This window comes from Triturus cristatus, chromosome 4_1 (assembly GCF_964204655.1).
Source record: "Triturus cristatus chromosome 4_1, aTriCri1.1, whole genome shotgun sequence".
Taxonomy (NCBI): domain Eukaryota; kingdom Metazoa; phylum Chordata; class Amphibia; order Caudata; family Salamandridae; genus Triturus; species Triturus cristatus.
The window spans coordinates 916,668,731-916,693,236 of NC_140585.1; the positions used below are offsets into that span (position 1 = coordinate 916,668,731).

General features: G+C 47.3%; 1 protein-coding gene across 3 annotated transcripts in view; it reads right to left on the reverse strand.

The window, feature by feature from the left end:
- The window catches only part of CCDC136 (coiled-coil domain containing 136), a 247,716-nt gene that overhangs the window by 41,762 nt on the left and 181,448 nt on the right, over positions 1-24,506 (reverse strand). For all 3 annotated transcript variants that reach the window (XM_085653715.1, XM_085653713.1, XM_085653714.1), the window contains exons 4-6: positions 21,530-21,604; positions 18,569-18,889; positions 3,704-3,821 (exon numbers count right to left, since the gene is read on the reverse strand). In XM_085653715.1, the coding sequence (XP_085509841.1) occupies positions 3,704-3,821; positions 18,569-18,889; positions 21,530-21,604 (514 nt within the window). The remainder of the gene's footprint in view (positions 1-3,703; positions 3,822-18,568; positions 18,890-21,529; positions 21,605-24,506) is intronic.

Here is a 24,506-nt window from a genome sequence, read left to right on the forward strand (position 1 = left end):
ACACATATTTTCCTAAACATGCATACCATTCACATTTATGTATGAGAAAACTGTCTCCTCTATACAACCCCAGAATCCTTTCTGTCTGGATTGACAACCATTTTCACCTCAGCTGAGAACCTGGGCTTAGTACAAACACTCATGTGCCTAATGGTCTGTCTAATAAACATTGACCATAGGCGTCGGCTTTGAGACCTACTTGCTTTTTTATGTTCTTTAGCCATACGGTATAGAATCTCTGATGCTGTGCATCATGGAAAATAAGATTTTTTTAAAGTCTACGACGCGCCGGCAGATCCAAGTTGGATCAGCAAATAAAAAGAAAAATGGGCAAAAGCATTTTTTAAGCTCAGGTGGTGGGGACCAAAACAGAGGATACAGTTGGGTGGAGTAACATGGACATCGCGGATGGGGGGAAGCAAAACAGAGGGTGGGGGAAGGAAGCAACATATAGGGTTGGTTGGGGAGTAGAAGCAATGGGCAACGAAGAAGTATGTCCTGAGTGAGGCGAAGCAACATAGATGGCGGGGGACGAAAGTTAGACATAGGCTCGGGGTAGGAAGGAGATCCAACGGGTGACAGACAAGGGGGGCATGGATAGGGGTAGAAGAACTGCAGAGGGTAGGGCAGAAGCAACACTAAGGGCAGGTGGAGAGGAGAAGCAACAGACAGGAGAGCAATGTGGAGTGGGCACGAGAGAAGCACACAGGCTATAAAGCAAGAAGGAGGACACAAGCATAAAGAGCAACATGGAGGGGGGCAGGGAGAAGCACACAGACAACTGTGAGCAACACTGAGTGCAGTGGGATAGGAGTACATGAGGGAGACAGCTAGAAAACACATGTATTTTTGTGGAGTGTTTAACCAAAAATAAAAAAATAGTGCTTGAAAGCAAGCAGTGGAAGCAATCAAAAGAGATGGTAAAGAGGCAGTGCTCCATGGGAGGGACAAACACAAGATTGACAAGCTGTGACATTAATACGATTCAGGCAAATGAGAGTGACAAGGAGCAGGCTCCAATCCCCTGGAAATTCTTGGTAAGTCCATAATATATCTTTCACAACCAAATAGCTGTGCTATCTGGTGGTACTGACCTAAAAATGATGTAACAGTGGTAGGCTGTAGTGGCCTCATGCCCTCATAGTCCCTGGTAATTGGGCATGCAAGTCACGTATGTTTTCCACACTGCGATGAGAAAGGGTAATAAAGGATGGCTCCTTATCTGACTGCAGACCATACCACCACCAGACCAATGGTAAAATATGATGAGGCCTGTTTATTTGTTTGTATGACCAAAGATATGTGGGGCACATGTTGACAACTGTAACCATAATAGAATATTTGGGCTTTTTTCCTTAATTCTTTGATCAAATTATTTTAATCATTTGTAGTTTAAACAGCCATTGCAGTAATTTCCTTTTGCATGGCAACTTCACATTCTTTGATTTAGTTTAATCTTAGCCCAACAGCTTTTGGGCAACTATAATTGACAGTTCCCAGTTGCTCTTTTTACTTATTTGACATGAAATGCTGGCTAAAACCAATTGCTTTACCATGCACCATTTTTCCAAAACAGAGCACATGTTATTAATAGGTTACTTTTGGTGTTGCTCATGCCATGAGGGCCAATGGATATGCATATTGACAGCATGAATGGTAAAACAAATCGCCTGAACCCCGCTCAGAAGGCCACACAGCAAGCAGGAGTTATTGGGACCAAACATGGGGGTTCCGGCCTTCTACTTCTAATGTCCCATGGTCCGATCTACTGTGGATCCTGAGCAACTGGGTCAAGTACCCTTCAGCACTTGACTCTCAGTGGTAGCGCGGGTCAAGCAACTTCTCAGGGAAGGAGGTAAACAAAGGGAGTGAACACAGGCCACTCAAAAATAGGTTCAGCAGCAGCAAGAAATAATTGTCCAGTCGAAAACTTGCTTTAATGGAAAAAGGAGCATTTGTGTATGAAACACAAAGTAAGATATGACATTCAAAAACATAATATACACAGTCCTCTGAGGCCAGCACTCTAGTGCTTTATAGGCAGGTTCCTGAGTCCCACTCTCCTTTTGGTAGCAGTAGTGGTTATTCCACAATCATTATAGGCAACGTTCAGGTTAAGCCCCACTAGTACTCCAAGTCTCAGGAGTTCCACTCCAACTCTCATATTAAAGTCTAAAGTGTTCCGCCACTGAAGCGCTATATGGCATGCTAATTTCCCAAGGGCTGTCTGACCCGTAAATCAGTCTTACCCACACCAGCAGGATCTGAACGGCCAGAGTCTGAGAGTGCGCCCCCTTCGTAGGTGCTGAAGATGTAGTGGCTGTTTCCAGTAAGTTCTTGAAACACAGCCCAGGAGGGGCAGTGGTTGGATGTCCTCAAGTTCCTCACACGCGGTCCTGCGATGGCAGAGCCAGGAGGGGTCTTCGATGCTCCTTCGATACGGGTACGTTTCATGGGTTACTCCCAACAGGTGAGTGGGGGGTGATGCTCCTTGTGATGCTCCTTCGTTGGGACTTGGGCCTCCAGGGGTCACTATGGCAGCCTCCTCCTCACAATGACAGTCTTGACTAGACCACGCTCCTTGCCGTGTTCCAGTGGCCCCACTGGCATACGGGGTCACTATCCTCATTCTGTACACAGGCTATAGCCTGATCGGCACAGCAGCACTCTCCTCGGTGGCTCCACCTGACATACAGGATCACTAGTTTCAGACCTGCACAGAGGCAATGGCCCAATCGGTGCAGCAAAGTTCACAGCTCACTTCACAGCGGTCCTCCTCTGGCATACGAGAGGGGGGGGGGGGGGGGGTTGCAGACTTTTCCCTGCACACAGGCAATGACCCAATTGGTGAAGCAACGGTCTGCTCACACCTCACTACAGACATCCAATCACCAGGATCCCCCACTGGACCTCGCTCCCTTCAATGCTCTCCTTTACCTCATAGGAGACACTGGTCTTTGCAAGCAGGCAGGCACTGGTGTTCCAGTCTCCAGCTGCAGGTGATCTTGGATTCCCTGGGCGATGCCCTCTCACCCAGCTGGGAAACTGGCAGGCCTTGGCTCCCAGTCCTCATGCACCGCAGTGTGAGGTCCTGACATCAGCTGTGGAAGGATACAACTCATCTAATCCAAACATGGTGATACAGACCTGCTCTGTTAGTAGGGACAAGAATAGGGAGGAAAACCAACGAATAAGGAGCAGGAAACTTAGGTAGCCAAAAAGCCATCTGAACGTGAGCAGGGGCGAACTCAGAGCCCGCTCCAAGTATATAGGATACAAGAGGTCTTTACAGAAATTAAAGTGGTGGATATTATGGAGCTGAAGTTGCTTTCAGCTATTTTAAAAAAGAGCAAGGATATACATGTATGCTTCTTAAAAGATGAAGCGAGTGGTCTACAAAGTTTCCCTTTTTCAGGCAATAGTAGATAGGGGTATCTTGATGATTACAGTTGTTGTAAAAATAATTTGCAAAAATGAACATATGTTTTTCTACAGCAGCTCTTTTATAAATCCCCAGTGAGTATTATAGACAGACAGACAAACAGAGACAGACAGACAAACAGAGACAGACAGACAAACAGACAGACAGACAGACAGACAGACAGACAGACAGACAGACAGACAGACAGACAGACAGACAGATAGATAGATAGATAGATAGATAGATAGATAGATAGATAGATAGATAGATAGATAGATATACCTGAGCTGCGGTCCCTCTGCCTCATGCATCTGCCTCCTGAGCAGGTTGTTACTCTCGAGCAGGGACCTGCGCTCAGTCCTCAGCTGCTGGCACTGCTCTCTCAGAAGCTGCAGCTCCCCTGGCATGAAAGCAGAGGGAATAAAACACAATTAAAAACGATAGTGCATCCTCGACTCCTTCAACCCTGCACTCACCTTCTCTCACTACCTCTCAGGCAGAACCCTATTCAACTCCACCATGAGACTGCAAGCATTCCCCTGCTCCCCTGCCATGTTCTGAGCCCTTAGCACCTGAAGGATGCATATTCAACCACCCATCTAGTCTGTTCAGGGCCGGCTTTAGCACTAGTGGCGCAGAGTGCGACAATGTTTGTTGGCACCCCCACCCCCATCCATGGTGGAAGTGGTCGCCAACTCCACCACGGATTCCCTCGCTGTCACCCTTTAACAGTGCCCCTCAAGTCTCCATAACCACTCTCTTTCAGATGCATTTAGGTCGTTTTCTGTTAATCTAAAAATTAACACTTTAGTATTTAGAAAACCGAAAACTGCTACTGCTGGAATCCTGCAAAGCTCTCCCTCCCTCCTGAATAAAGCCATGAACTTCATGAAAAATACTTTCACTTTGAAAATTGCTTTTGTGAACTTGTGAGAGAAGAGGATGAGGTAAGAGCTGCATTGCTGCATTAAAGCCCAGGGTTCATGAAACGAGAAGATAATGCGAGTCAAGACAAACTCTCGATTCCCAGAGGAATGGTGCAGGGATTTCTCCAGACAAGAGTACACGCTGCCAGATTACACGGACCCCTCTCACGAAAGCCACATTGTTGCCGTCTCTGCGGGAGGGAAGAGCTTGAGATGGACAATGTTACTTCCATTCTCATGGGAAGGTCCTGGATGGCATGGAGGCGGTGAGGACTAGTTCTAGAAGCATGTGAAAAGGCGCAGGGCGTGTGGTGCTTTATGCGGAAGGGCAACAGATGTCCTGCGTGTGGGATTTACAAAAGAGGACTTCAGAGTATGAGGGTGTAAGTATGCAGACGTCTTTGGGTAAGGTGTACCAAAGACTCAGAGCAGCTGCCAAAAGACATTATTCATCTCTGCTTTTGCACTTTCTTTGGTCCTTGCTGAGTGAAGTTGGCTGGTGGAGTGGGAGGGTTTGATTTGGTCATGGGTGTGTTTAGGACGCGAGAGCTGTTAGCCTTTACAGGAGAGGCTTAGCATCAGGGATCAACCAGAAACCCCAAATCAGCTCCAACAGAAATGTGCATACCAGCCCCAGAGTGCAGTGGGCCGCAACCGGAATACGGCCATAGTGTCTTCACATATTGGTCATGGCATATCAACCATCTCTGAAAGCAGCCCCCACCCACCCCCCACACACAACCTTCTGCAGCCTACCAGGGAAATGCCAGAGTGACAGAATGGTCAGTCCAGCCCTGCGTGGCATTTAGAAAGAGATTCTGTCCTGCGCTGCGGTTGGGCATTGGAGGCTTTGAGGTAGGCCTATGGGTCAAGGAAAGTTTTCTCACCGACCTCTACTACCACCGGGTATTGGAAGACCACTGAAATATATGCAACCATGAGTTATTGATGAGAGGTGGTAGCTGTTTGGCCAGAGAATCTGTATTAGCAGCTGCAAGGGGGAGCAACATGTGTCTCCTGTGCCTTGCTGGGCCTGAGGCTTTTTATTAGTTGATGAATTTATGGAGGGTCAGATCGAGCGAAAGAGACACTGTTGGAGGCTCCTAGGTTGGACACCCGAGGTGTTATGGGGCTTGCTTGGTGGTGCGAGTTCTTCAGGAACCTGTTACATCCTGAAGGCTCTGCACCTTCATAGTGCTCTGACGAGTACTTAACACGTACATTACAGCTCCGTGTCCCATCTACATTTGAAGCATATGCTATAAACAAGCCTTCTAAGTCTTGAAAATGCTTAACCCCGGCCCCCATCTCTTGACTATCAGATACCACACCTCCCACTGGTTTACAAGTTTACATGTGTACAGCATGTAAATGTGTTCAAACATATGGTTTTATCCTGTTTAAGTTCCATCACTCAAAGTTTCTACATCAGTATATCATTGCTACGTTATCACTCTACTGATGATGGCTCATATGCCATGCACGGTGAGTGACTGGGCTGGTCTGAACACTAAAGAAATCCCATTACACTCCAGAATGCATCCTTACATCAGTGCAGGGCAGAGGCCGAACCGAAAGCCATGAATCTCTTTCCAAACTATGATGATCGGTTTCACCAACTCATGGGAAAATTGGACCCATTTGGAGGGAGATCTGGTGCTCACAAAAACATCAGGCAGTCGGCCTTAGGCTCAGGAAGGCTTAAGATACCTACTTACATCAGGAAGGCTTAAGATACCTACTTACATCAGGAAGGCTTAAGATACCTATTTACATTTGTGCCAACCGCACCGCTCCCAGCTTTCCCTCATATGCAATAACCTCTTTTAAATATGAAAAGGGATATTATGGAAAATTTGTTTTCTTGACTGGAGCTGCCTTTCTCTCCATCCTGCTCTCCGCACACCAAGCTCATATATTAAAAGCCTCAGTAACCAGGGTCTACTCACTGCCATGCTCAACTCGCTGCATGTGTATCCTGAGCCGACTCAGCTGCGCCGTCCAACCAGGACATGCCACTCCACAACTACACCTAAATCTGCAATGCGGAGATGAGCACTTAGGGGTAAGGACAATCAATGAAATCATAAGGCCGATACATAGGTGCCTAGAAAACCTTTACTGTAAGACAGTCTCTAGGATTTGCAGAGTCCAGAGGGCTTACATCAAAACATATTGTGGACTTAATCTATCCAGGATAACTGCCTCACCATAGTAACCCATAACTGCAATGTTTTCCTGCCGCTACTAACTTTGTTAACTGGAACTTAAGTGCCAATCTCTGAAAGTAACATTAGTACATTTTCTACCAAACAAGTGAAAATCTAAAATCCTTGCCAGTGTTGCTTCATGAAGTACCACTGGCAAGGATTTTAGATTTTCACTTGTTTGGTAGAAAATGTACCAACGTTACTTTGCAAAAGGTGTCTGCTCTCCTTCTCGTAAGCTCAAAAATGCACCTGCTTCTATCATAATGAAACTCCTTATGCGGGAGAGCCATCCAAGAAGGTTCTGCATTAAGGTATAAAAATACGAGTTGTGTTTGGCCTCTAGGCGCTTGATGCCATCGCAGATGCTGGGGAATCCTCCCGCTCTTTGATTCACAGATCTTTTAATGACTCAACCAAGACCTGTAGTTAGAGGCTCCGATGCGCAGTGTATAGCACCAGTCACCCGGGCATACCCTGAATGACTGGATCGGGTTATTGATTAGCCTCATGGAGGGTCCAGGTAGGCCGGTACAGTGCTGCAGACTCTCAGAATATTTTTCTACATATTAGTACAGGAGCCCATCCCAACCTTCTGGGATGACTGTCAGCCAGTCAAATGACTCCTTCTTAATTCCATTCACAGTCCCTCTGCGCCTTCTGCTTATCTCTACAGATGTCTTCTCATATCACAGGCCCTCGTTGACACCAGCCTTTTCCAAAGAACTCTACCACCACTCATTTGTCGAAGCCTAGACACAGAAAGTACTCCTTTCGCGGCCCCTTGTTTCTTTCTCTTTCGTTAAAGACCTCCACATGGTTTGGAGAAGCTGTGCTGTCCTACTCTGTCTTTTTTCTGGTTAGCCCGGTCTTTTTCCTTCACAGAGTTTGACAAGTATGCAAGTGCACCACAGGTGCTCCACCGCTTACCATGAGTAGGAATCTCCAAAAGGGTGCCCGCGTCCTGAATGAGGGTGGCAAGTAACCCATGAACCAAGGCAAGAAGACTAGTGGTGTTAGAAGAGAGCAGATAGTCCAGGAGAACACACTTTTTAATCTGTGCCACTTTGGGGATACTGTCTACAAGCTTTCTACAGGTACCAGCCCCCGGATACCATAAATAGAATGAGAATGAAGAGAAATGGTGGAGAGGGGGAGAAAAAGAAAAACAAAGAGAGAAAGAGAAAGAGAGGAAGTGTGTGTAGTGAACTACACATACTGCTTCCTAGGTCCCCTTTACTTATACCTGTTTCTGGGGGGGGTGGGATTGTCTTCGCGCATCTTTTCTTTTTTTTAGAGTAGGCTTCCTCCTGCCTGATTCAAACCCACCCATCTCCCTCGTCCTGTGTTATTGTTTTTATCCAAAACAACATGACTCATTACAGATCTCTGCCTGACCTGCAATCCTAAACCCCCTGGACCCGCCCAAACTGTCTGTCCTACAACCCTCAGCTTCAGAGCCAAAGAAAACTTGGACAAGAACAGGAAAAGAATGGGAGAAGTGATGAAATTTTTTAATAAAAGAGACCTCCGGTTGCCTCAAGCTGCCTGTGTTGGCCATGAGTAGAGGACGAAAACTGATCTCTTGAGCCAGTATTTATAGATTATTGGGACAGGGAGTGAGACTGCACGCCAGTGCCGGAAAAGGCATGGCACCAGGAGTCGAACCAGTGATAAGAGAAGAATCGCTTAAATGCTGGCCCAAAGGAGCCCCTCTGAGCCTACAGAGACCTACAGTAAGTAACGCTGACTAGAGAGCCTTTGTGGAGGATCACACAGTCTAGACAGAGGTCACCTGGGAGCCATGAGAACCCTGAGATCCATAGGATGCAACCAATAAACATAAACATCTGAGTCAAATACTTACATCACATGTAGAGAAAAAGTTTGTGGTCCTTCACAATTTCCAACCCACCCTATGCTAGCAGAGTTCCTGTATTCTACCTCACCGGTCCCAGGTGGGCTAGGAAGTAGTCTACCTTCTCACCCCTGTTTATTTTGGCTTTGAGACTCATTCTGCACCCATCCAACAATCTTTCTAACCTGCACAGATCCAGAAATATTAATAATTGATTCTGGGGGGGAAATTCTAACACGTTCAGTGCTTCCCGGCGATCAGTGTTTCTCCACGATCAGTGTTTCTCCACGATCTTCTCCACCACCAGAAAAAATTGACTGCAACTGACCGGTAGATTTTAAGATAAAAATGTTTAGGCTGAAGAGTGTTTGTGGGACGATTTTCTGATGCTTCAGCCCAATGCGTTCTCCAGCCGGCTGCCCAAGGCTGGACCATTATAAGGGCCTGGTCCAGAGTCCCTGCATCAGCATGAACCCCTTGTCTTCAATGCCTGAAACCTACCCACAGACACCTGCTGGTTCCAGAGGCCCTGGGTGTCTGTGGTGGCTCCTTCCACAGCCCCCCATGCCTCCAGCCCAAGCCACAGGCATTGGCTTCTTCACAGTCCCTCATTCGCTGCAAACTACCACACGGATTGCTCCTCCTTGCACACCCTCAAAGCCTGCACCCTGCACACAGCCCTCCACTTCACTGCTCCCGCAGCCCCTCGGTACACAGGCTCTCCGCAGACAGTGTGTGCTCAGCGCTACATTCAGGAGCTCCTGTCAGCCCCTAGTGCCTGCCATTTCTCTGGACCAAATAAGGCTTGAAGGAGTGAAAGCGCTGCGGGCACTGCGACCTCTCGAGCTGTATCCCGGTGTGCGATTCCAGGCCCAGCCATGGGCCGCTGTGCTTACAGGCTAGACCAGGGCACGGGTCGCCTCACCCTCTTCCCTTCTCCGTCAGCAGGACGGAAACAGACTTTAAGAGGCAGGGTGCGGGGCGAGGAAAGGACCCGGGACACTAGGAAACAAAGTAAAAGAGTGCTGAGGAGGTGTAAGGGTGTGCGCGCGCGTGCGTGCGTCAATACGTGATATGAGCGTAGGGCTTGACTGAGACAAGATGGAGTTTGTGGTCCTTGGGGAATAAACAAGGTGTGATGTCACTGGCCTGTGTGAGAAATACCAGGTAGCAATGTTTGGGACGAGCCTCGGGCACCTCCCTGTAAAAGATGGATGATGGGGAAAGGCTGCGAGGAAGACAACATGGACAGGCTCGTTTACCTGTCCTAAATCGCGCTGAGCCCGGGGGAGCCTTCCTAAATAACTTTAACAAATGTATGACTGGGGCAGGCAGACATACACCGCAACAGCGTCACACACTGATAAAAGAGACACACCCGGACATGATCAATGGACAAGAAAAACACAGCAGCGCACATTGCCACTGGGACCTCGAGGCACTAGGGAAGGAAGAATATAAGGGCTGGAAGATAATGAGGCAGGAGACACAGTAACAGGGACATACTGGTGTTGGGAATTAAACAATGGGGCAAAGAGTCGATAGGACAAGAACACACTGTGACTGGGCCAGGGAAATGTGGGTACTGCAAAAGGTGAAATACAGAGAGGCAGGGAAAGACAGGCAGTGAAACATGGCCTCCTTGAGAGGGTGGTGTACATTGAGACAAGAAGCAGGTTGATGGACTGTGAGAGAGGTAAACCAAGAAGATGGGGTACTGGGACAACGCAACACGGGGACAGGAAGGCATGGATACTGGGGCAGGAGACAAGGACACAGTCCAGGGAGATTCAGACACTGACAGGGAGAAAAAACACAAAGGGATAACGTGGGCACTTGGGCAGTAACACAGGTTCAATGGGGCAGGAACACTATGGTAGGGGGACAGGAAGGCACACATTATGTGGTATAGAGACATTAGGGCAGGGAGACAGTGAAGGAGGGCTTCACCTGAGCAGGGTGATACTGGGGCAAAGAGACACTGAACAGGTAAAAATGGACACCTGAACACAGACAGGCAAACAATGTTTCATGAAAATACACCCTAAGGAACGGGGCACCATGACAAAGGCATGGGACAGAAACAGAACAAGGTAATGTGCACAATGGAAGGACACCCCAGCAGTGCGATTAGGAAACAAGGACAGTGGAGCAAGAGTATGTGGACAATGAGACTAAGAGACATTGTCTCAAGGACAGGGTAAGAGGGACACAGAGAGCAGATCAGCCAACAATTAAAACAATTGTCAGAGAGAGGCAGGGCGGGGAGCCCATCACAGCCGGGGTAATCATCACAGGTCACTCGAGAGACATGCCTGTCAAACAAAGCAAGAATGTCACAGTGTGAGAAGGGGCGGGACTTCTTGCCCGACCGCACCCCCAAGCCCCCTCCTCTAAAAAGAAGGAAAAAAGTTTGCTGAGGCTGGTGTCAAGGTGCTGGGGTGTTTTCACATTCCTTAATGGACGTCAGCAGTTCAAAGCCTCCAAACAAGGGCTGTAAAACCACTGTTTTTCAGCTTGTTTTTCCTACTACCGTGTGATTTCGGCTCATCAGTAGGTGACCGTGTGAAGGGAGACAATATAGTCTGTCACACGGTTGCACCGTGTGAGCTTGCAGGTCTGGGTGGGCTTTGAGTTGTGCTGCATGCTGCTCCAAGGGCCCTGGGACGATCTTGCTTCAGGAGTCATGACGCAGCATCCTGTCTAGTGCCCTTGAAAATTGCATGCATCCTGCAACCCAATCACAGCATGAAGCCAGACACATAAATTATAAATTGTAACAAGCCGGGCCTAGAGACGGTTTCCATGACAACCGCAGTCACCTCTTCTCTGGGCCCAGCTTTCAATGTCTGGGGCATATAAAGATCAGTCAGACTAGTGCTGGCAGTGCACGTACCGCACTGAGCGAAAAGCGCCCGAGCAATGCAAAGGGGTTGTCATACGTGCATGACAATTCATTTTAGTATGGAAGTACAGAGGAACGCACTAAAATGCGTTAGACTAACCCGTGATGTGAGGCACTTGACAGGACTGGCATCAAGCAAACTTTCTGAGCAGGCATTTTCTCTTTCAAACAGCCATGCAAGGAAACTAAAAAAAAAAGATTTCTGATTTGCTACCCTGTCCTAGGAAGGAGGCAAGGCCCTTAATGGAGTCCATCTGTGCAGGACCTCCACACAAAGCTGGAAATCAACTCTGTGTAGGGGTCTCTAGCTTACTCTCAGATATCCGCTCCTCACCGGGTGACTGAGCAAAAGTCACGATAACATGTGACACATTGTGGCACCGTCTGAGATAGGCAGGCATAAACACTGGGAGAGCGGGGCACAGGACGTGATCCACAAGACATGGATTCACATGGACAGGGAGGCGCCAGACAGGGAGACATGAACACTGGTTCTGGGAAAGACAACTGAGCTAATGAAATACACACTCTAGGATACATAAACACAGACCTTGGGATAAGGAGCCCTGGATATTGGGACAAGCAGACCTGCATACTAGGACGAGCAGAGTTGCATGCTGGGACAAGCAGACCTGCATACTGGGACAAGCAGACATGCATACTGGGACACGCAGACCTGCATTGTGGGACAAGGAGACCTGCATACTGGGACAATGAGACCTGCATACTGGGACAAGCAGCCTGCATTGTGGGACAAGGAGACCTGCATACTGGGACAATGAGACCTGCATACATGAGACCTGCATACTGGGACAAGCAGAGTTGCATGCTGGGACAAGGATATATGCATACTGGGACAAGCAGAAATGCATACTGGGACAAGCAGACATGCATATTGGGACAAGCAGACCTGCATTGTGGGACAAGGAGACCTGCATACTGGGACAATGAGACCTGCATACATGAGACCTGCATACTGGGACAAGCAGAGTTGCATGCTGGGACAAGGATATATGCATACTGGGACAAGCAGAAATGCATACTGGGACAAGCAGACATGCATATTGGGACAAGCAGACCTGCATTGTGGGACAAGGAGACCTGCATACTGGGACAATGAGACCTGCATACATGAGACCTGCATACTGGGACAAGCAGAGTTGCATGCTGGGACAAGGATATATGCATACTGGGACAAGCAGAAATGCATACTGGGACAAGCAGACATGCATACTGAGACAAGCAGACCTGCATTGTGGGACAAGGAGACTTGCATACTGGGACAATGAGACCTGCATACTGGGACAAGCAGCCTGCAGTGTGGGACAAGGAGACCTGCATACTGGGACAATGAGACCTACATACATGAGGCCTGCATACTGGGACAAGCAGAGTTGCATGCTGGGACAAGGATATATGCATACTGGGACAAGCAGACATGCATACTGGGACAAGCACACATGCATACTGGGACAAGCAGACATGCATACTGGGACAAGGAGACCTGCATACTGTGACAAGTAGACCTGCATGCTGGCATAAGCAGACCTGTGCACTGGGACAAGAAAACCTACATACTGGGACAAGAAGACCTGCATTGTGGGACAAGGAGACCTGCATACTGGGACAAGCAGACCTGCATACTGGGACAAGCAGACTTGCATACTGGGACAAGCAGACCTGCATACTGGCATAAGCAGACCTGTGCACTGGGACAAGAAAACCTGCATACTGGGACAAGAAGACCTGCATTGTGGGACAAGGAGACATGCATACTGGGACAAGGAGACATTCATACTTGGGCAAGGAGCATTCATTCTGGGACCATAAGACCTGCATACTGGGACAAGGAGACATGCATACTGGGACAAGGAGACCTGCATACTAGCACAAGGAGACCTGCGTACTGGCACAAGCAGACCTGCGTACTGAGACTAATAGACCTGCATACCGGGAGAAGGAGACATGCATACTGGGACAAGCAGACCTGCATACTGGGACAAGGAGACCTGCGTACTGGGACAAGGAGAACTGCATACTGGGAGAAGCAGATGTGCATACTGGGACAAGCACACATGCATACTGGGACAAGCAAACATGCATACTGGGACAAGGAGACCTGCATACTGGTACAAGCAGACCTGCATACTGGCATAAGCAGACCTGTGCACTGGGACAAGAAAACCTACATACTGGGACAAGAAGACCTGCCTTGTGGGACAAGGAGACCTGCATACTGGGACAAGCAGACCTGCATACTGGGACAAGCAGACTTGCATACTGGGACAAGCAGATCTGCATACTGGCATAAGCAGACCTGTGCACTGGGACAAGAAAACCTGCATACTGGGACAAGAAGACCTGCATTGTGGGACAAGGAGACATGCATACTGGGACAAGGAGACATTCATACTTGGACAAGGAGCATTCATTCTGGGACCATAAGACCTGCATACTGGGACAAGGAGACCTGCATACTGGGACAAGGAGACATGCATACTGGGACAAGGAGACCTGCATACTAGCACAAGGAGACCTGCGTACTGGCACAAGCAGACCTGCGTAATGAGACTAATAGACCTGCATACCGGGAGAAGGAGACATGCATACTGGGACAAGCAGACCTGCATAAGGGGACAAGGAGACCTGCGTGCTGGGACAAGGAGAACTGCATACTGGGAGAAGGAGACCTGCATACTGGGACAAGCGGACCTGCATACTGGGACAAGCGGACCTGCATACTGGGACAAGAAGACCTGCATACTGGGACAAGGAGATCTACATACTGGGACAAGGAGACCTGCATACTGGGACAAGCGGACCTGCATACTGAGACTAGCGGACCTGCATACTGGGACAAGAAGACCTGCATACTGGGACAAGGAGACATGCATACTGGGACAAGGAGACATGCATACTGGGACAATGAGACATGCATACTGGGACAAGCAGACCGGCATACTGGGACTAGCAGACCTGCATACTGGGACAGAGAGACCTGCATGCTGGGAAAAGCAGACCGGCATACTGGGACTAGCAGACCTGCATACTGGGACAAGGAGACCTGCATGCTGGGACAAGGAGACCTGCATGCTGGGACAAGGAGACCTGCATGCTGGGACAAGCAGACATGCATACTGGGACAGAGAGTCCTGCATGCCGGGACAAGCAGACCTGCATACCGGGACAAGGAGACATGCATACTGGGACAAGCAGACTGGCATACTGGGACTAGCAGACCTGCATACTGGGACTAGCAGACCTGCATACTGGGACAAGGAGACATGCATACTGGGACAAGCAGACCTGCATACTGGGACAAGAAGACCTTCATACTGGGACAAGCAGACCTTCATACTGGGACAGGGAGACATATGCATAGGGCAAGGAGCTATGCACACTGGAATGCAAAACACCAATTGTGAAGCTTGGAGACTTGACATTGAGACTGATAAATACAGTTATCAAGGAAGGAAAACAGTAGTTCACTAAGGGTTCTCTGGTCTGCAAAACACCACATTCACATGTGTACCGTTAAAGAGAGCCCACAGTATTATGAGATGCATATCAGAAGCAGAAGTGCACCATAGACATACCAAGTAACATAATATAATATAAGAGGTGTAGGAGAGAACCCTATCTGGTGGTTTGAGAGGCTTAGCAGCTCAAAGGGGAGTCCTAACTTTACTTTAAAATCCTGCACTTCTAGCGGTTCTGTTGGCGGTCTCCTAAATACAGGTCCTCCGCCTAAAGCAACTGTGGACAACTGCCTTATGCGTGTGGCATTATGCCACCACACAAGCCGCAACAAGAGCATGCCAGTTTGGAACATATAGCTTCCAAAATACATTGTAGCTGGTTTGGGGGAGCATCCAAACAGCAAAATGTTTTTTTTCTGGTGGGGCTCCAAAAATCCTTGCGCTGGAGCTAACCATATAGTACAGCTAGAGATGAGTTAGTAACAGTTTTACTTTACAGTTATATATTAATGCCTAGCATATTTTGGAGGAAGTGCATATAATGGTGAGACTGGGCAAATATTTGCATGTTAAAATATATATCAAGTGTGTTTTGTCATTACCGCAAGATATTTTACTGCAAGACTGAAACCCCTCCAGAACAGCTTGCAGGGGTGATATGTTCAGTATTATTATTCACTAAAGCGTGTCAGCATGCCCACGCTATGGATTAGCCTAGATTCACAGCTACTCTGTGTGGGTGCATTCATACCACTGTTCAATAGATAGGGTATGCGTTTCATTTATGCATCTAGCATAACATCTGGTAAAATCAAACTTATAAGGTTCTGCGAGTACTTCTGCACAGCATGGCAATACACAAGCGAGGTTAGGGTAATCCGAAGGTACCAGCAGGATTGACCAATAGGGGACAAAGTGAGCTCAGTCAAGGATGGAAAGGAATATTCCCAGGGATTAAAGCAGTTCAGATGTTGACATGTTGGTAATGTGTAATGTATGTGGGCACTACCGCAAACAAATGTATGAGAGCCTTTATGGGAATGTTACTATGGAAATAGGGTTAGTTGAAAAGTAAAGTAACTTCCAAGGTCGCCATTTTTTGTGAAATGTGATAAGTATGAAGCTCTCTTTTTTATTTTTTTAACAGAGGAGCAAGTCAACTTTTGAGGCCCTATTGCACAAGTAGAGAGGGGGTGGAGAGGATGAGAGAGGGGGAGCAAATAGGATATAGGGCAGAATAAAGTTGAACCCATTTGAGCTGCTCATAATATTTTTCTGAATAAAAAACCTTTAATAAAAATCTTTAAACAAAATAAAAAGAGGAGCAGCTTTAGTGACAGGCATGAACAGTAGTGTGTAAGCTGGTGCCATGTGTGAGAGGGGGCCAGTGAACATAAGCACAGTGGTGATAGATGAGTTGAACATATTGGGAGACAGCAGAGTTGACAGCAATGGAGCGCAGTGGAGCTGAAAAGACTGGAGCTCCGTGAGGTAGAGGCTGTGACATTCCACAGAGCGAGGGTAGAGTTAGGGCACACAGAGGGCACTGGAAATGCAGTGAGGTGAACAGTTAATGCAGTCAGATGACTGAGCTGCCCATAGCTGGAGAGCTGGGGTATGGCTGCACACAGTGGGAGACAGTGAAGAGTGCACGTCACTTCCCATTCAGGGCGATGGCACTCAAGGTTTATACAGCGAACTCAAGGGCAGTGTGGAGACTTGGAGTGCCACACATGGGGTGTTGTGTTATGCAGATTTGTAGAGCGCACTATCCCCCGGGAGGGTATCCTGGCACTAGAGTTGCATACAGAAGGTTTGCATACACAAGAGTCATAATCAGTGGAGTTTCACACAGTGAAGGTGCATGCAGTGGCATATGATGAAACTGCATGCCAGTGAGTTTCAGGCAGTGGAGGCAGTGAAGTGGCAAAACTTGGACTTGCACAGTAGAGTGGCATACATTGGCAGCCAGTGAAGCTGCATGAAGCAGAGCTTCAGGCAGGATTGCAAGCAGCGCACTTGACTGTTACAGAGCTACACAGAGGGAGGGCAGTAGTGTTGCATACATTACCAGTCTGTCGAGTTTCTTATAGTGGCACCCAGTGCAGCTGCACACAGTAGGATTGTGTATACTGTTGTGCTAAGCAGTTGCATGCATTAGTTGGCTACATATTTGCACGCATCTGAGTTTCATGCAGTGGTGAGATATAAAGTTACAAACACTGGAGCTTCTGGCATTGGCGGGAGGTGAAGTTTTAAGTAGGAGTTGTGCTTAGTGAGAACAGTAACGGTGAACATGGTGGAGCTGTGTGCAAGCGTGAACTGTGGATTACATGCACTGGTGTGCTACTAACACACAGCTGTTTACCATTTACCATATAGTCAGGGCAGTGGAATTTCATGGAGTTGGCCAGAGAGGAGTTGTAAGCAGAGCCGGTTCCTTTCCCGCGGCTTTAGGGCGTATCCCTGCCACCTGTTAGCCGCCACGGAGCAACTGCTAAATTAAATTGTTACAGTTGTAATAATGTAATTTAGCAGTGTTCATGCAAACACGACTTTCATGTTTACATGAACTCTGCAGTGCACTGTTCATCCCTCTCGGCCTCAGTCTCCACGAGGCTCCTGGTGCAAGGAGGACGAGGAGGAAGAGGGGGCTGAGGACGATCCAGCTACAGAGTGTTGTTTAGAAGCACAGCACTCTGTAGATGGATGTCTAGATTGTGTATGTGAGGGGCGTAGTTCAACTATGATCCCCTACCATAAACACAGTCCTTTTTATTTAGCAGACAAGCTGCCCTTGCCTCAGGCAGCACAGTATATCTGCTAAAATCGGGCTGTCAGGGCACCCATCAGTGCATCCCTGAGGTCAGTGAGGAGCCAAACAGTGCAGCATGGATAGGGTCCCAAGCACCGTCCCAGCTTCTGATAGGGCTATGCTGTCAGTCCTATCAAGAAGCTGGGAGAGGGCTCCAGGTTGGTCTTCTTCTTAAACCTGGCCTTGCTGCTCTGTTTCGCTCCTCGTTAGGAATCATGGCTTGCAGGTTCCAACGTCCAGCCCGGGATTCCTGCTCTGCTGCTGCCATGGAGCCGTGGAGTTGTCAACAAGGGAAGAAAGGTAAGTAAAAAAAAGAATTCAGTATTGTTTCTCTGTGCACACTTGAGTAAAAGTGTGTTTGTGAGTAATTGTGAGAGAATGAGGTTGAGTGAGTGTGTGTGTTGGTTTAATGTTTTTGAGAGTGTCAATGAGAACAAAAGAAAGAGTGGGAATGAATGATGAGTGAAAGTGAGTATGAATAAATGAAAGTGAGGAAGAGAGTAAAGCAATGTGAGTGAGTTAGATTGAGTGAATGAGGTGGAGATTGTGAGAGGGAATCAGAGGTGCCTCTATCAATGACGCTGCAGTTGCACTAGGGCAAAGACAATCTGATGTGACTGCACCTAATGCACTATTGAAGCAGTACCACAGGAGGTCACAGCAGAGCCCCTGTATACCAGTAGTTAGGAGTGAGAGTCAGTGATTGTGAAAGTGTGAGTGTGTGCAAGTGTGTTTGGGAGAGAAAAATAGTGAGTGTGAGTGTATGGGTACATTTGTGTGTGAGGGCACTTAAGGCAAAAATTGATAACAATGAGGTGAGCCCATGACAAGTATCATGCCCCAAAACTTTCAGGGATCACTAGCCGCCACTTTTTGTATGCAGTGGCATGCAATATAGCTGAACACACTGGTGTGCACGCTCATTAAAAACTGCAGCACTGCCCCCATCCAAAGTACCTTGCAGATGAGCCTCTTCACTCTCCTCACTTTCCTGACGCCCGCAGCTCTTCATTTGTATCTCTGCCCGCAGGGTGGTGATCTCCAGCTCGTATTCGTCCCTTGTCTGCTGCAGCTTCACCAGCTCTGCACGCAGGCGGCACAGCTCTTCCTGCAATGTGGCGATGTCATTTTCCCGCTCGGCAGCGGCATCCTCAGCGGCTTGACGAAGAGCCAGGATCTCCTCCTGCGCACACCTAAGCTCATCCTCCACCTCTTGGAGCTCACTCTCCTTCTCTTCTTCCAGGCTGTCAATCTCTTCCTGCACCGATCGCAGTTGGCCTATAGACAGCGAGAGGAAAACAGAGTCACTCTACAACAGGTTATGGGCTCACAACAGGTTAAAAAAATATTGGAAGCCAACTCAAGTGTATCTCACCAGGAACCCTGGCTTTAATGTAGTGATGCTCACTCTGTACATAGATGATGCACTAGACTTTGATGGATTCCCGTCCAGTTTATAGACCAATGGTGAAACCCATTTCAGCCCAGGCCTAATCAATGTACTTTGAAGGTTACCTAGAGCAGACCTCAATGAAGGTACAAACACTCAATATTGTGATGGTGCTGCACTGGGGTGGCAGGACTGTTCCTATGACACACGACTGGGTTAACAGTTTGCCGTTCTGCAGCACAAACAGCGAGATCTATTCTAGCCTGCTACCCAGTATAGCGCGCCCTAAAGATATCTGGGGCCCGTACAAGGCGTATATTACCACCCTGAACAATGCTTCACCATCCCAATCTAGCTCAGGGATAGTTCCCATGGGGTTGGTTAGTCCATTTGGTCTGCACACTGACATGTAGGGCAAGGCATTGTGCTTCATGGGAGTGTTTCACCCGTTTCTCCTTCGCCCGGCCCACTTCATTGAGCACTCTGGAGTTCAGATCACAACAGATTGAGAGTACTGTTCGGCCACCTTGATAAACATTGGAGGGGTCATAGCTACGCAACTGGAGCTGTGGAGATTTAACTGTCATGTGATATGTTGCACAGCATGTTCTATTTCTACTCTGACGAGATACCATTGTATATTGCAAGATGAGGCAGATGTGATGTCACTGATGTGTTTGTTATCATATACCAAAGACGACTGTAACAACTGAAAATAACTTATTGTTGGTTTGGTAATAAAGGACAAATAAAGTTAAAAAAATATATATATATTGTGATGGTGACACAAATTTCGATAAAATGGCAGTCACTCCATATATCAATGGTGGTGTAGGCTCAAATGGAGGCTATTCAATGGCAACACATACTTCTGTGAAGACCTACATACTCTAATCATCACTGGTGACATTTCCTAAAATGTGAGCTCACGCACTATGCATTGATGGTTAACTTACTTTGGGTGGTGCCTCATAAACCTTACAAGAGTAGGGCTTTACTGAGGCCCACTCCGCATTAAAGCCAAGCAACTTATTCTAGACACATATAGTGACAGAGGCTTCACTGGAAGCACACTCACTCGCTCTCTGCATTCTTGCTTACCCAGGTTTCAACAAAGCCCTGAACAATAAATACATCAATAGCAACACAGACTTAATAGAAGGGCCTGTCACCTTGCACATCTATTGAAAAATAGACTTTTGCCATGCCTACAAGGCTGCTAAAGGCAGATTTCGCCATTTCTCTGCACACCAGAATGTTTAGATGCACCGCGCACTATTCAATCCCACATTATCTATCTCTAAGCACATATCTTATCATGTGTTCTACATCAGGAATTGTCACATTCAACCCACACAGTATTACAGTCACACATTCTTCCCTAGGAGTTAAACAATCTAAAGATAAGCTCCCAGCCTTCCGTAGGGACCGCCTTCCCATGAAATGGTTGCATTATGAGGGGACCATTCACACCACAGTTCTATGTATTACCAAGAGATTCCCTAACCCTGAGCTAATTAGACATCTTTGTTGGATAAAAGACTGAACACAGTTATCCTTATAAACATCCGCACACTGGGTTCTAGACAGACACCCCTGGTTGCATGGAATGCCCTTTCATGGTCGGTGCAGGGACGTTTGTTCTCCAACCCCAAAAGGCAAGGTGAAATATTGTCACTCTCCCATCCAATCTGTTGTCTTGCTGGAGCAGGCCATTGCATCTGAATAGACTTGCTTTGCCATAAGACCAGTGGCCTGAGTGTGTCTTTCTTCTACTCCGTGCAGTCTGCCTTGGCCATATGAGCACATATGACATTCAGGCACATTAGCAGGACTTACCACAAAACTTTACAAGAGCCCTTTGACAAGTTGCTTCCCCGTGATACTCCAACACTGGAGATAGACTACTTATCAGTACAGTGATATATTATGGCAGGCAAAGTACTTGCAAACAGCCATGTAATTATTTCACGTTGTTATGAACTTTTCCTTCATTTCGAGCATTGTTTACCAGGAACTCCTTGTGCGGAAGCAGGAATGAATGGTTGACAAACATGGTTGTGTTCAATGCAGCAAACATCCTTGGTTATTTGTTGTCACCTCAAGACGAGTGGCGACCAATATCATTAGCCACTCAAAGATCTCTAAGAAGCCACATTTAGAGGAAACAAACTGTGTCCCTGGTGCAGGAATGCTTTGCTGCTCAGTCACACCACTGCTTGCTGAACCATCTTCCTCCGACATGTTGCGCTAGTGCTGTAAGATAAGACTCATCACACAGGATAACTGTGATGGCCTAGTGTGAAGGAACCAGAACCCAAAATTAGGCTTCTCAAAATGAAATCGACATTTAAACCACTTCCCAATAGTTCTGACCTTTAGTTGCCCCTTCATGTCCCCATGATCTTGTTTATGCCTGTCCAGTGTCATCATATTTAACTTCATGCATTCCATACTGTGTGCTATGCCATACTTAAGTTCAACTGAGACCACACAAGTTCCTGTTGCTGGTGGGAGACAACACTTGCCTTGCAGATTCTGGATCTGCTTGGTGAAGATCTCAGCCTGCTGGGCACTGGCCAGGCGCTCGTCCTCAAGAATGCCTGCAACGAAGGAAAAGTACAACGTCAGCAGCTAGGATTACAGGTTCAGTCCTTGCCAGAGGTCCCATGGGCATCACACTGCTCCAACCACATTCATTTACACAGAGTGTGCTCATGTGGACCTTTCAGATAATGTGCTGAACGCACACTGGAGGTACAGCTCTTCACAGACATTCACTTCACTTCAATTATGGACGTACAAGAACATCAACAGGAAAACAGAGACAAAGTACAGAAAGGAGAGCAAGAATAATCAGACCTACAATTACAAGGTCTCAAGGAGAGGATGTGGGTCGATGTGTTTGTTCGTTTGCAGTAACATAGGGTTGGTGTTAAGCATGACCTAGTCAAGATGTAGTTGAACAGATGCTCATGATTTTGTAGTTAGACATGACCTTCTGATCCTTAGGTACGGCTTGTAATCATGGGGAATAGTTAACTTTTAGACTTATGAAGATAGAATAGACCTTCGGCTCATCGGCTCGGGCTTATGAGGATGAGACAGGACTCAGGTTTATGAGAATGAAGTGGAGGCAGGTTCACAAAGACACACTATAGCTTGAGCTACAAAAGGTGCAGTGGCGATTTGGCTCGTGAGTTGAAGGATACGCTCATGAGGATGTCACTATGGTGATGAGGTAAAGACTAGGCCTTTGGGTTCATAAGGCCATGGCAGATGTAGGGCTCATGAGGATGCGCACATAATCAGTTCATGAGGATGAGAGCAGGCTACTGTTCATGACAGTGGGGCACAATTCAGGCTTTTAGAAATGTGATAGAAATGGGGCAATTTTAAATGGAGTAGATATTAGGTTGCCTGGGATGGGGCATACACTAGGTCAATGAGGATGTTGTGGAGCCTGGTTCTGTGCAAATAGGGCAAAGATTAAACACATCAGGATGTGGTAAACCTTGGTTTCATCAGGGTACAGTACAAACCAGGCTCATAAGGGTAGGTAAAGGTTTGGCTCATGAAGATGTGGAAGAGCTCAGGATAGGGAAGCGGGCGAGCTCAGACTTATGAGACAATAGAAGAACAATGTGCTTGTGAAGAAATGGTAGCGATAAGGCTGATGAGGAGAACTTGTGGTGATGTGGTAAAGCTTGGATTCATGAGAATGTGCTAGTGATGGCTCATGTGAATGGATATAGCAGGGGAGTCTGGGAATGCAATAGACCTTAAAAACTTGGAGATGCTGATGTTTTAGGGAACATGAGGATCCGAGTAATCTGTTGCTCACAAAGACTAAGAACGTTTGGTCATGTGGGAATGTGTTGGAGCTTGGTGCATGATTACAAAGCTTATCAGGTAGTAGAAGGATTTAGTGTCTGGGGATATAGTAGAAATTGGCTTCATAAGGGTTTTAGGGTTTGGCTCACAATTATGTGGTACAACTTGGGATTGTGTGGATGTCCTAGAGCTTGATCTCATGATGATGGGCAAATAATTGGCTCATGAGGAAAGCTTAAAGTGTGCACTCATGAGAATGTGCTCTACCTTACATCAAAGAAGATGTGGTTCGACTTGGTTTCAAGAGTAAATGAAATATCCAGGACTCCTGAAGGTGGGTAAACCGTTGTCTCATAAGGATGTGGCAGAACATGGATTCTTCAGCGTGTCCTGGACCTTATGGGCTTGAGGAAACAACAGAGCATAAGCTCATAAGGTTGTGACAGCGAATGGGATTTCAATACTGTGATATGACATAGGATCAAGATGGTATAAAATGCAGAGCCTGAATTCTTGTGAATGTGATAAACGAACAGAGATTGGACTCATGAGGATGAGGTTGAACTTGCACTCACATAGATGTGGCAGGGTTAGAGGGTGTGGAGAAGCAGAGGGAGGCTGCACTAGGATTGATTAGAGCTTCGGCTTTAGACGTATAAGCACACTTTGACTGATAAGAACAGGATAGGGCATGTATTTATGATGGTGTTGCAGAGCCCAGCCATAAAGAGGTTGTTGGTTTTGCAAGTGTAAAGAGCCTGAACTTATGAGGATGTAGTTCAGCTTAGACTGATGATTCAGTGAGAGAGCCTTGGCCCATGAGATGGGCCTCCATTTAGAGTCATGAGGATGGGGCAGAGCTTGGACCCAGGTAGACCTGGCACAGAATAAGCTTATGAGAATGGGTCAGAGTTGACTCATGAGGGTACAGATCAGCTACTGCTCATGATGATGTGGTACAATGTGGAAGCATGTGGTAAGGCCTGGACAATCAAGAAAGTGTACCATCTTAGAACTCACCAAGGAGAGGAGTAGATGGGATAATGCAGGCCATCAGAAGGTCTTGACAGACCAAGAGGAGTGCTACACGTGGTTATTCAGGGGCTTAATAAGTTATAATTAAACTAAGAGGAGTACTAAAGGAGGTAATGTAAAGAAGTCATGGCTTATGTACAATCCACTAGCGAGGAAGTAAGGTCCTGCAGGGCCACCATGGCTATCAAAGGGACAGAGGGGGATGCAAAAGGACTTCATGTGCGGTCTTTGAACATCAAGAGCAATGTTTAATGAGATAGTGCAGAGTTGCCCTGAGGTACGAGCAGATGGACGATGATGCCAGATGAGGTAATGTAGGGACACTATGAAGAACTAGACAGAGGGAGGTGGTAACAAGTGCCAAATGAGGTGCCATGATGATAATGAGATGCAATAGAGAGAGGTGAAAAGCAAATGAGACACACCAGATCATAGGCAGTGCAAACGAGTTCTGAGTCGGTGAAACTGTGGGAATTGCTAAAGATGCCATCCTGTGTGCCTAGGTAAAGTTGTTATGTGACCAGAGTAGCAACCATATGCCATTTTGCAGTTGCTACCCAGGAACGCAGGACCCATTTTCAGATTAGTATAATGTGGTGGCATAGGCAAAATGACTCAGGCCACAGTCCCACCATA